A 12802-nucleotide genomic window follows, 5' to 3' on the forward strand; every position below is an offset into this window, starting at 1 on the left:
CAAGGACTGCCTAAAGAAATCTCTTGGTGCCTGCCACATTGACCACCGCCAGTGGGCTGATAACGCCTCAAACCGTGCATCTTGGCGCCTCACAGTTTGGCGGGCAGCAACCTCCTTTGAAGAAGACCGCAGAGCCCACCTCACTGACAAAAGGCAAAGGAGGAAAAACCCAACACCCAACCCCAACCAACCAATTTTCCCTTGCAACCGCTGCAATCGTGTCTGCCTGTCCCGCATCGCACTGGTCAGCCACAAACGAGCCTGCAGCTGACGTGGACTTTTTACCCCCTCCATAAATCTTCGTCCGCGAAGCCAAGCCAAAGAGACAGCACAGTACAGGCCATTTTGGCAAACGAGTAAGTGCCGCTCAATTTACACCCAATTAACCTCCGGTATGTTTCAAACGGTTGGAAGAAACAGAAGCCCTGGGGAAAACCCACACAGACATGGGAGAGTGTACAAGCTCCTGAGAGAAAGTGTGGGATTCAAACCTCAGTCCCAATCACTGGCACTGTAAAGGCACTGCTAACTGCTACACCAATCGTGCTGCCCCGAAAGTCTTGAAAGGTTAATGAAAAATTGTTTTATATAACTTTCTCCAATCAATCATCCATTGTTTCAAGAATACATTGTCAGAACTTTGCCTCTCAGTTGAAAATGATCTAGAGCAGCCTTTCTCAACAGGGCTATAGCACACCTAAGTAAAAGCCTGGTTTTCTTTTTACTTCATGTAACATATACCATATACTCGTGTAATGATTGATCCAGTGTAAGTCAACCCCTTCTTCTTTAGCCAAAAAACCGAGTGTTTTTTTATAACAAGTGTAAAATTCGACCTCCCCTATTTTTGGCCGCTGTTGCCTATTCATCCGAGCTCCCAAACCCCTGCCACGGATCCTCCCCCCAACCACCTGCCCATCTGAGCTCCTGACCACGCACCAACCGCCCAACCATTGAACTCCCCACACCCAGGCTGCCTGCCCATCTGAGTTCCTGGTGCCCTAACCAAGGACTTACCATCCAGTCCCAACAATCAAAGCTCCCAATGCCTTGAACAAAGGAGATACTTAATGAGGTCAAAAGTCAGACCTGTGTAAAAGTCAAACCCCCCCCCCCCCCCCCAATTTTAGGCCAAAAAAAGTGGTTTAAAAAATCAATTACACAAGTATATATGGTAATTTTTTAACCATTTTTTAAATGGAGGAGAGAAATACGGAAGAAATCAAAACTTGACTGTTTCACAGGGAAGGTGGCCACAAACTTTGATCAGAGCCTTGGCGGGGGGGGGGGGGGGGGGGGGGGGAGAGGGGGGGAGGGTTGAAAAAAAAAGTCGAGAATCGCTGATCTACAGACATTCACACAATTTGGCATGTTTCCCTTCACAGTCTGACATGTCCTCTTCATCGGGTGCCCTGGCTGATTTTAGCTTCCAAAGCTTGACAAATGCTTCCTTTCTTTTTGACAAATTCATGATCTTTCATGACCAGAGAAATTTTAAAAATTCGGTCTTAGTAAGTTGGATTCTTGTTTTCAATGTTATCAGACAGCCAATACTTTTTTGCATACTGTTTGGCTTTGTGATCGATTGCAACAGTTTTGGAAAGGTATTCAATCTATTGTTAACAGTTTATATAATATCCATCTTGTATTAGATCCCGATATATTTTTATTAGGGAACATGCAATCATTAATTGATTTAGGTTTAGAGGATTATCAGATTTTCTTTATCTATTTAGCTTTAGTCGTGGCTAAGAAATGTATAGCACTTATTTGGAAAGATAAAAATATACTAACTTTAGATAAGTGGTATTTGGAGATGAAATTTTGTTTGACTATGGAAAGGATATCTTTTTCAATTCAGGATAAGATGTCTTTTTATAAGTTAAAGTGGACTCCGTTTGCTAATTATATGCATTTAAGTTTGATTTAAATATATGTTTAAGCGTGATATTTTAGTATTGATAAAAAAAAATTTTTGTTGTTAGAATTTTTTTTAGGTTAAGTTTTATCTCTTTTTTTGTAAGTGGGTATTTTTTTTCCATATATATTGTTAATTTTATTAACTCTTCACTCTTTATTTTGGGGGGAGAGGGTTGGACTAATTTTAAGTTAGATTACTAATATTGTGTTACAATTAACGGGGGAGGGGGGGTTATTTTGTGTAGTTTTCCAATGTAATATTGTAATCATACCATTTTAATTTTTTTAAATTTTTCTTTAAGAGGACCAGGCTAATCCTCATTCACAACTATCTTGAAACCCAAGGAATTATAATCACTACTCTGACAGATTTGTGTAATTTATTAATCTTTATGATAAAATATTATATATTTTAGAGGGCTATTTTGTGGGTTGGAAACAGAGATGCACACAAAGACACATACACAGAGTAACAACATTTTGAGAGCTATGTCCAGCTGCAAACAAGCTTGTATCATTGTTCATTTGAAAGCTGCATACAGCCATAAAAGAATTATGATTGTTCCTTAGAAATACTGAAGACAATGAATGTTTGCTCAGAAAGGCACCTGGGTAAACAAGTAGCCATTTGCTTCATGACCTGTGTAGATAGGTCAGAGGCCATTTGCTTGTTGACTCATCTTTCTGAAGAAATTAGACTTTACACAGAAGCACCAATTATGTCATGGGATTATGACATTTGAAAGAAAGCATCTTTAATAATGATTGGATTCAGCTGAAGGCAGATATACAGTAAACTTCTGTGAAAAAGGATTGTTGTATTAGGTTCTTCTGATCAAGGGGAGGAACACAGAATGAAGTGGCTTTGAAAGAAAATGGCCACTTCAATTGTCTCTCTGTTTCAAGAGAGAGCAGGATTACTGAGGCCATTTTAATGGTCACTTTTGACTGAAAGAAAGCAAGATCATTCTTGCATGTGGATCATAACCATTTTTATTGATTACTTTGTAAAATCCTTGCCTGGGTTTGTGAAATCATCATGGAAATCACAAGTTTTGTAACCTCCATCCAAGAGAGAGTAATTGTCAAAAAAAGTAATTCGTATGAAGAAACATCTCTCTGAAAGCAACTCTAAAAGAATTTGTGAGTTTTGAGAACTTTTGAACAGCAGTTGAAAGACTGAGTTTCAACACAAAAGATCTCTAAAAATTAACTTTAAATTTGAATAATCTCTTCAGAATTGTGCCTAAACTGTAATGGTTTGGGATCTAACCATATAACCACTTACAGCACAGAACAGGCCAGTTCGGCTCTACTAGTCCATGCCGTAGCAAATCCCCACCCTCCTAGTCCCACTGACCATCGCCCGGTCCATATCCCACTAGTCCCCTCCTATCCATGTAACGATCCAGTCTTTCCTTAAATGTAACCAATGATCCCGCCTCAATCACGTCTGCCGGAAGCTCATTCCACATCCCCACCACCCTCTGCGTAAAGAAATTTCCCCTCATGTTCCCCTTATAATTTTCCCCCTTCAATCCTAAACAATGTCCTCTAGTTTGAATCTCCCCCTTTCTTAATTGTTTATATCTTTCCTATAATTTGGTGACCTAAACTGTACACAGTACTCCAAATTTGGCCTCACCAATGCCTTGTACAATTTCATCATAACCTCCCTACTCTTGAATTCAATACTCCAATTTATGAAGGCCAACATTCCAAATGCCTTCTTCACCACACCATCTACCTGAGTATCAGCCTTGAGGGTACTATTTACCATAACTCCTAAATCCCTTTGTTGCTCTGCACTCCTCAATTGTCTACCATTCAATGTATATGACCTATTTAAATTTGCCTTTCCAAAATGTAGCACCTCACATTTATCTGTATTAAATTCCATCAGCCATTTCTCAGCCCACACCTCCAGCCTTCCTAAATCACCTTTTAATCTACGGTAATCTACCTCACTGTCCACAACACCACCAATGTTTGTGTCATCCACAAACTTGCTTATCCAATTCTCCACCCCTACATCCAGATCATTAATATATATAACAAACAATAGTGGACCCAGGACCGAACCCTGAGGAACTCCACTAGTCACCGACCTCCAATTGGACAAACAATTTTCTACCACTACTCTCTGACACCTCTCATCCAACCACTGCTGAATCCATTTCACTACCTCTTTATTTATACCTAATGCCTCCACCTTTTTTCCTAACCTCCTGTGGGGAACATCCACAGCTTTCCCTTCATCAACCTTTTTTGTAACCCCCTCGAAGAACTCAAGCATGATCTACCCCTGACAAAACCATGCTGATTACTCCCTATCAATCCCTGTACCTCCAAAAATTTGTAAATAGCATCCCTCAGAACACTTTCCATCATCTTGCCCACCACAGACATCAGACTTACAGGCCTATAATTCCCAGGTTTGCATTTGGACCCTTTCTTAAACAGAGGAACCACATGCGCCACCCTCCAATCCTTTGGCACCACCCCCGTGGCCAGTGACATCCTAAATATCTCTGTTAATGGTCCCACTAACTGTCCACTAGCCTCCCTGAGTGTCCTAGAGAATATTTTGTCCAGTCCGGGAGATTTATCCACCTTTATCTTTTTTAACACAGCCATCACTACCTGCTCGGTTATCCTTATATACTTCATGACCCCCCCACTATTTTTCTTTACTTCAACTGGTTCAACATTTTTTTCCCTGGTGAATACCGAGGCAAAGAAATCATTCAAAATTTCCCCCATTTCCTCAGACTTCTCACTCAGCCTACCCTTGCTATCTAAAGGGGTCCAATTTTATCTCTCACTAATCTTTTACTTTTAATGTACTTATAGAAACCCTTTGGATTTATTTTTACTCTGTCAGCCAAAGCCTCTTCATGCCTTTTTTTGGCCTTTCTAATTTCTTTCTTAAGATTCCTTCTACACTCCTTGTAGTTCTCCTTCAACTTCTCAGCTCCCTGCTCTTTATACCTCTTGTACACCTCCCTTTTTCTCCTAACCAAATTTCCAATATTCCCCAAAAACCAAGCCTCCCTATGACTTCCTGCCTTTCCTTTGATCCACACTGGGACATAACTACTCTGTACCCTCAAAATTTCTTTTTTGAATATCCTCCATTTTTCATTAACATCCTTACCTGAAAATATCCTGTCCCACTCAATACTCCCCAAATCCCTTCTTATTCCTTCGAAATTTGCTCTTTTCCAATCCAGAACCTCAACTTTAGGCCTCTCCTTGCTCTTCCCTAAAACTAACAGAATTATGATCACTAGACCCAATTGGTTCTCCAACATTAATGTCCGCTACCTGACCTAGTTCGTTCCCTAACAGGAGATCCAGTATTACACCATCCCGAGTCGGTTCTTCTACTAACTGATTTAGAAAACAATCCTGAGCACATTTAACGAACTCCAGCTCATCCAGCCCTCTAACCGTATGGGTATCCCAATCAATGTGTGGGAAGTTAAAATCTCCCATGATCACTACCTTATAATCTTCACACATATACGTTATCTCCTTACAAAGTTGTTCCTCTAATTTTCTTGGCCCATTTGGTGGACTGTAATACACCCCTATTAGCACCCTCTTGCCTCCTCCACCCCTCAATTCCACCCAAACAGCCTCACTGGTCAATCCCTCCATACCATCCTGCCACCTCACGGCAGTAATGTCCTCCTTAACAAGCAGAGCAACTCCTCCTCCTTTTTTTACCCCCTGATCTATCACATCTAAAACAAATGTATCCTGGAATATTAAGTTGCCAGTCCTGCCCCTCCTGTAGCCATGTCTCACTAATTGCCACAATATCGTGACCCCAAGCATGCTCTCAGCTCATCTACCTTGTTCACTATGCTTCTTGCATTAAAATATATGCATCTCAGAGAATGACCCTCACATATATTCTCTTTTTTACCTTCTACCCTAATCTCCATCCTACCTTTGTTATCTTTTTTATTCGTATCTAGGTGGCCATACTCCCTGGACACTCTCACACTCTGTTCCCCACCCCCCTGCCAAACTAGTTTAAACCTTCCCCCACAGTTCTAGCAAATCTACTTGCCAGCACATTGGTCCCCCTCCAGTTCAATATATATATATATATATATATATACACACACACACACATATACTTAATTCCACTATAAGCAAATGTAAGAATGTTATATTATTAATAGTTATTAATAAATATTATTGCTTTGAAAATACCATTGTCTTGGTGAATTTCTATTGCTGCTGGTCTAGGTAATAACACTACTCCTGAAATATTCTTCCACTGACCACCCGTCCTGATGCATTTCTCATTAAAAGATCTAGTTTGGCTCCTGTCGTAGTTGGACTACCTGCATGTTGCTTCAAGAAACCCTCCTGGATACACTCAATATATTCTGTCCAATCCAAGATTAAGGACAACATCAAAAGCAAGGCATAGGTTTAAGGTGAGAAATAGCTTTTAGAGGATCTGTTGAACAAACTGCTAGTGGTGGTGTGATTAAATACAATAATTACATTTAAGAGGCACTTAAGTAGACACAAGCAGGCAAAGAATCAAAGATACAGTCCTAATGAGGACAAATGGGATTTGTATTGATATGTCAAAGGATCAGTATGCGTGGGGTGTGCCAGAGTCTGTTACTGCCATGTATGACTGATCTTATAACCTAATAAATTAGCTTAATCGCATTTTAAAATAATTAATTTGCGTGCTAATCTAATGGTTATCATTTTTATTAACACGTTGGAAGTTCAGCAAATTATATAGTTATTTCCAAAAGTATGTTTGATTTAGATTTTCAAAAAACCATCAACTACTTAGGCGGCTATGCATCTTCAATTAATGAAGGGAGTTCTGCTGTTACAAACAGAGCGTAAAAGTCACCATCCAAGACAATTGATCAAGCTTTGCTTAACACATCTTCCAGGATCTCTCCCAAAAATAGAGGGGAATGGCTGTACTGTGGAAGAAACTCATGGTCATGTGAAGTATTCCTTGCTCTCCTTATTTCCCTTTCCTTCTACCACTACTTAATTACTTCTACATATTATTATGTAGAAGTTTAGTATATTGCAGACACTTACCAGCTCATATTCATCAAAAAGCTGAATTAGGGCTGGTGGGATGAACAGATGAAAGCCTTGCAAAAATGCATTTATCTGAGGCTGAATAGCCCGAGTCATTCGCAATTCAGTAACCAGCTGGACATACTCAGCCTATAAAAGAAAGGATAGCCATTTAATATTCTCAAATAGGTGCTCCATTAACTGAAATAATACATCCAGATATTGGTTAAAAATAGCACATTTAGTCACGAGCACCTTTCACTTATTGATTAAACCATTACAACAAGATAAGTGTTTTTCTGTGATCCTGATGACTGATGCTAGCTTTTTACTTCATTGGTGAACATAGAGGAATAGGCTAGGCCTTCGGATGCTAGTCCAGCAACTCAACAATTTATACCAAAAAGGAAGCCTGAAGGACTTTTTTTTTAAATGATACCGGTGGGCAATATTCTGAATTATTAGTTCAAATTGAAGATTAGAATTCGGAAAACCAAAATGGTCATCTGACCTCACTTAAATCTCACTCAGTAGCACTTGTTTATATATCGTGGCAATTTAAATGGGCTTGCAACTAATGCCCCATGGCCGAAATGGAGTAATACTTGTATTAATAAATTAAAAAGAGATTAATCAAAACTTGCACCTATCCTTGGATGGAGGAGGGAGGGCGCAAATCATGTTTGTCATTCAATTAAGCAATTTGTGAAAGTTTGCTTTGTTCATCATCCTGGGTAAACATCCAAAGCAGAGGTACATTAGAAAAAACAGTAGAGGACATCTTCATACCTCTTACAATGCAAATGTGTATACTTCAGTAATGAGAAACAAATGAGAGAAGCCAACAAAAAGTTTTTAAAAATCTAAAAATCTCAACCCTGGTCAGTTATTTGGCGGACAGATTTTGGTGAAGTTTGCAGGTTCTCTGAAGTAGATACATTTTTTCTCCCCAGATAGTTTCACTGTCACATTGTTACTTTTGAAACAACAGTCAGAATTTAAATTTTCTAAATAACAGACCATTCTGTATTTTTTTTTAGCCAAGGTGGTATTTTCCATTTTTTTTTAAATCTCAGTCTCAAAATTTCTATTTGTTATCACAGCTCAAGTACATAAATTCAATTCAAGTAATATTATTTTTTAAAACTTTATTTTAAAATTTTAAAACCACAATAACAGCAATTATAGTAAAATTCATTTACAGAAAAATATATGTGGATAATAACAAAAAAAAAACAACCTTCCTCTCCCTCCGCACTAATATCCACCCTCCTTCCCCTATATCTACCCACTAAAGAAAGAAAGAACATCAATTATATACAATTACACTGCTCGGCTCTGAAACCAAGACATCTCACCGGAACAGATTGAGAGCTCAAATCTTCAAACCAAGAATTTTCAAATATGAACTCCATATTTTTACAAAAATAATATATAAATTTGATGGAAAAGTATCATATCTTTTCAAGAGGGATACAAGATTTCATTTCAGTATGCCATCTTTGCATTTCTAGAGCCAAATCAGATTTCCAAGTAATAGCCAAACATTTCTTAGATGGAGCCAAGGCTAAATGTAAAAATTCAATTTGATACATAGTTAATCTTAACCTTATAGGAATTGTCTTAATATCTCCTAATAAAAACGTCATTGGATCACATGGAAGTTTAACTTTTAATACTTTTTCCAAAAATAATTTAACGTATCCAAAAAAATCTTAACTTTAGGACAGATGCAAGTCAAATGAAGAAAGGTACCTATCTCTTTACCACATACAAAACATAAATCTGAAGACATTACATTAAATTTCTTTAATTTTTGATGTACATTTTTAATTCTTGATGTACATTCTCAAACAATACACCATCAATTATGGAAACTGGATTCGATTCACATCATGAGGCGGCATGTAGGGTTGGAACTTTAATTAAACTTCAATTTATTCCATCTTCACAAGCTTTGAAAATGCAAATAAAGAGGAGCAAGAAAAAGTGGAGCATTATTTTACCAAACATCAATTCACTTTGTTTCTTTTTACACTAGTAGTTCACCAGCAGGTGAAATGGTTAGAATGCTCACATTTTTTAAAATGTGATTTATGATAAATTGGTTGCAAATTGAAAGTGTGCACCGAAGAGCATAATTTTAAACCAAATAAGCCTAATTTCACAGCAACTTGCTCGTGAAATTAATGATTGATTCTTTAATGAAAGATAATGTCCTTGCAGGCTAGGTTTGAAAAACCACCATTTTAATCGTACCTCATTGACTCGTTATGTGCACGGTTTCATAACTCCAAAATGGGCCAATGATCATTTTTCTTTAGCAAAATATTTCTGTAACAAATGGGTCTAGAGCAGTGATTCCCACTCACATCCCACCTTAAGCAAACCCTTACTAATCACAGAGCACCGATGGCATAGGGGTTACTTAAAGTGGTATGTGAGTGGAAAGAAAAAGCCTGAGAACCACTGATTTAGTCTTTTTTTGCAGTGAGGTGCTAATTTTTTACGGCGCCAGAACTCACCAAAAATAGTGACAAGGAGGTGCCAGGGCAGTGCTCCGGTGAGCTCCAGCAACACTGCACCCCTGTAAATGGGAGTCAGTATTTTCTGGCTGGAATCTGCTTGTTGCTCTTTGAAACTAAACCGAGATTTCATATCCCCTCTGCCATTAAAAAATATTGACTGATGTTGTAAAACATTGACATTATTTATTGCAAATTCTTGGAACCCAATGGTGATCACAAGCCTTTACCAGCCAAAAGACCTCAATTCTAACAGAATAAATAGAAAATGATAATAGGTGAAAGAATGCTGCCACATCAAAAGAATAAGAAATATTATCACAGCTAACTTACCTTATTTTCCTGTGTGACAAGAATAGTTATGCCCCCTGGTTTTAAAGGCACCTCCTCCATTGCACCAAATACATCAGTCTCGACAGAAAATGTAAGTTCAAGGCCCAGGTCACTAATATCATTGTCCAAAATCCATTGAAGATTTTTAGCATACTCTGGGTCGATAGATGCCACATCTTGGTAATTTACAGGGATGCCTGAAAAAAAACCCACATACACCAGAATGATCATTAAACCATTAAGTGTTACAGCTCCTCCTTGTGAATGTGGAAATTACAAAGCTTGCTAAAATAAAATTCTCACACATACATTCAATTTCTGGATCTTAATCCAGTTTTGAAATGCAACCAAGGATTGCTCAAGTTTTTCACTCACCCTTATAACAATTACAGCAAGGAAACAGGTCATTACAGCCCTTCCAGTCCATGCCTAAACTCTTAGACACTCCCAGTCCCACTGACCTGCACTCTGTCCATAATCATCCATACCCTTTCCCTACTCTCAGCTTATGTCCTCTAGTTTGAATCTCCCCAATCCACAATGGAAAAGGTCTATCCACTACTACTCTATCTATGCCATTCAAAATTTTTTCAAAACTTCTATTAAATCCTCCCCCCCTCCCTCCCCTTCAGCCTTCTACGCCCCAAGGAATAAAGACCTAACTTGTTTAACCTTTCTCTATAACTTGGGTGCTGAACCCCAAGCATCATTCAGGTAAATCCTTTTTAAAGGATAATAGTTTACCTTCCAATGCTAATTGTAATATTGAAAATGTTCCTCATATTATTTGCATCTCTCATTCTCCTCCTGACAAATATTCCATTTGGACCATAATAATGCAAACAAATGCTCACAGATCCACACACCATGAACAAAGACTAATGAAATCAATGATAATTTTACCAGTACAATGAAAAACTTTTCAATAATTAAATTCAAATACATTTTTAGTAAAGTCTTTAATCTCTCTACTTTTGCACCACCAACTATTTTCTTATATGTCCATCCCTTCTACCCTCATTTCTGCATTCAACAACGAAAGTATTTACATACATGCCAGTTGCTTCCATTCCTCCTCAATCACCAAGATCCTAATCCCTGGAACTTCTCCCTCAAACTTTTCTGACTCTCCCAAATACCATCAACTTATTAAGATCATTTTTGTGCAAGCTTGTGATTACCTTTCCTTGGGTTGAACATCAAGATATGATTCTATAAAAAACACTTGAGATTTTCTGTTTGAGATAAATTCAAATTGTTACTGTTATTTACAAAAGTAGCTTCCCTCAATCTCCAACATTGCACATAATCACTTTGTTTTCCCCCCCCAATATCACTGGGGATAGCCTGCATCATCTTCATGTGGACATCTGATCCCAAACCAGACGAATACATCTGGTTAATGTGAAGTTTTCCGTCCAAACGCTATTATTGTTATTCTTTGCAAATGAAAGATAAACAGCTCAAATAAATATATAACTTCCAAGCAAAACAATTCTTACCAAGAATATGTTTGTAGAATGAACGGGTAAAATAAATGTTAACCAGCTGTCGATGATAAAGTGCTAAACCTAGAATTTGCCCTGCAAAACGGAAATAATTCAAGTGGTCAGGATTCACTGAGGAATTGCTGTTTGGCTGGAAAGTGGTTCCTGCAAAAGAAAAAGGATCTAAATAAAGTAACTGGCTTCATTGATTCAACTGACTGGACAAACAGTCAAACACTCAAAGAACTTGCATTCAAAACTTACTCTGGATTACAATATCAACAATTTTGAACATACACACAAAAATGAAAAGTTTGATGCTTTAAAGATTTTAAACCAGCAAAGAATATTGTCTTTTCGTACAACAGACGCACATACCATCAGCTGATTGAGTGAAGAGTGCATAGTCTGGATTAATTATTTCATTAGACAGAATGTCGAACCATTCACGCACCACTCCTTGGCCCTGGATGCAAAAAATGCATAATAGAATTCAAAGGGAACATAACACTCTGCAGTCAAACCTTTGTTCGCCATTCCCCTTTTATCAAGCCATTCCCCTTTTATCAAACCATGCCTCAAACACATCAGAGTCCAAGCATTAGGTGCCATACTGAGAAAGATTTATTTGATATAAATATAGACAAGTATTTTTGCAAGCCTACAATTGCCAGAATCAAAAGCAAGCCTATTAAAAATATATATATTTTCAACTTCTCTAAGCTTATTCTCTTAAAAATGTTCCCATTTGACAAAAGATAGTGACTGGCAAAATCTTTCTCTGAGGTGCCATATGCTCAATGAATCAAGTATTTATGTTTGCAAGTGATAATGGTTAGTTTTAACAAAACTTCTCCAATGAAATTAAATTAAGAGAAATGTATTATTGATTTACAAAACAGAATGTAAACTATCTGACCTTCAAGATGTACAAAACTAAGTACTTTGATAGTTAAAAAAAAACCTTTTTCTTATAGCAAAAATATCTAAATTCAAAGGGCACTTGTTGAGTAAACAGTTCAGAGAGGATCTAAAGAAGGGGATGGTAGCAAGAGGTAGGAAACATGAACAAACTGCCTGAAGGGGTGGCTGATGTTCTCAACATTTTAGTCTATAGACAAGTCTTGAATCACACGGCAACAGAAGGCTTTGAATTACATGCTTAATATCCATAGATATTTGATGGTTAGCATGCACATGGTGAACCAGAAGAGATGTGGAGAAATTTCTTCAGCCAGATGATGAAGAATCTGTGGAATTCATTGCCAAAGACAGGAGAATGGGGTTAAGAGGAAGAACATCACCACAATTTAAATGATTGAGAATGTGGGCTGAATAGGCTAATTATGCTCCTACATCTCATGGTCTAACCAAGGGGTTTACTTCTGTGCTGTTCAATTTAACAAGCAAATACTTCAGCCATAATATTGAAAACAAGGATGAAAATGAACTGATTAA

General features: G+C 37.8%; 1 protein-coding gene across 4 annotated transcripts in view; it reads right to left on the bottom strand.

The window, feature by feature from the left end:
- Positions 1-12802, bottom strand: part of hace1 (HECT domain and ankyrin repeat containing E3 ubiquitin protein ligase 1) — a 90506-nt gene that overhangs the window by 18783 nt on the left and 58921 nt on the right. For all 4 annotated transcript variants that reach the window (XR_011340725.1, XM_069887460.1, XM_069887459.1 and 1 more), the window contains exons 17-20: positions 11723-11810; positions 11360-11509; positions 9858-10054; positions 7018-7149 (exon numbers count right to left, since the gene is read on the bottom strand). Coding sequence is in view for 3 of the 4 variants with exons in the window: in XM_069887460.1 (XP_069743561.1) it covers positions 7018-7149; positions 9858-10054; positions 11360-11509; positions 11723-11810 (567 nt within the window). In the remaining variant the exon portion in view is untranslated. The remainder of the gene's footprint in view (positions 1-7017; positions 7150-9857; positions 10055-11359; positions 11510-11722; positions 11811-12802) is intronic.

This window comes from Narcine bancroftii, chromosome 6 (genome assembly GCF_036971445.1).
Source record: "Narcine bancroftii isolate sNarBan1 chromosome 6, sNarBan1.hap1, whole genome shotgun sequence".
NCBI classification, from domain to species: domain Eukaryota; kingdom Metazoa; phylum Chordata; class Chondrichthyes; order Torpediniformes; family Narcinidae; genus Narcine; species Narcine bancroftii.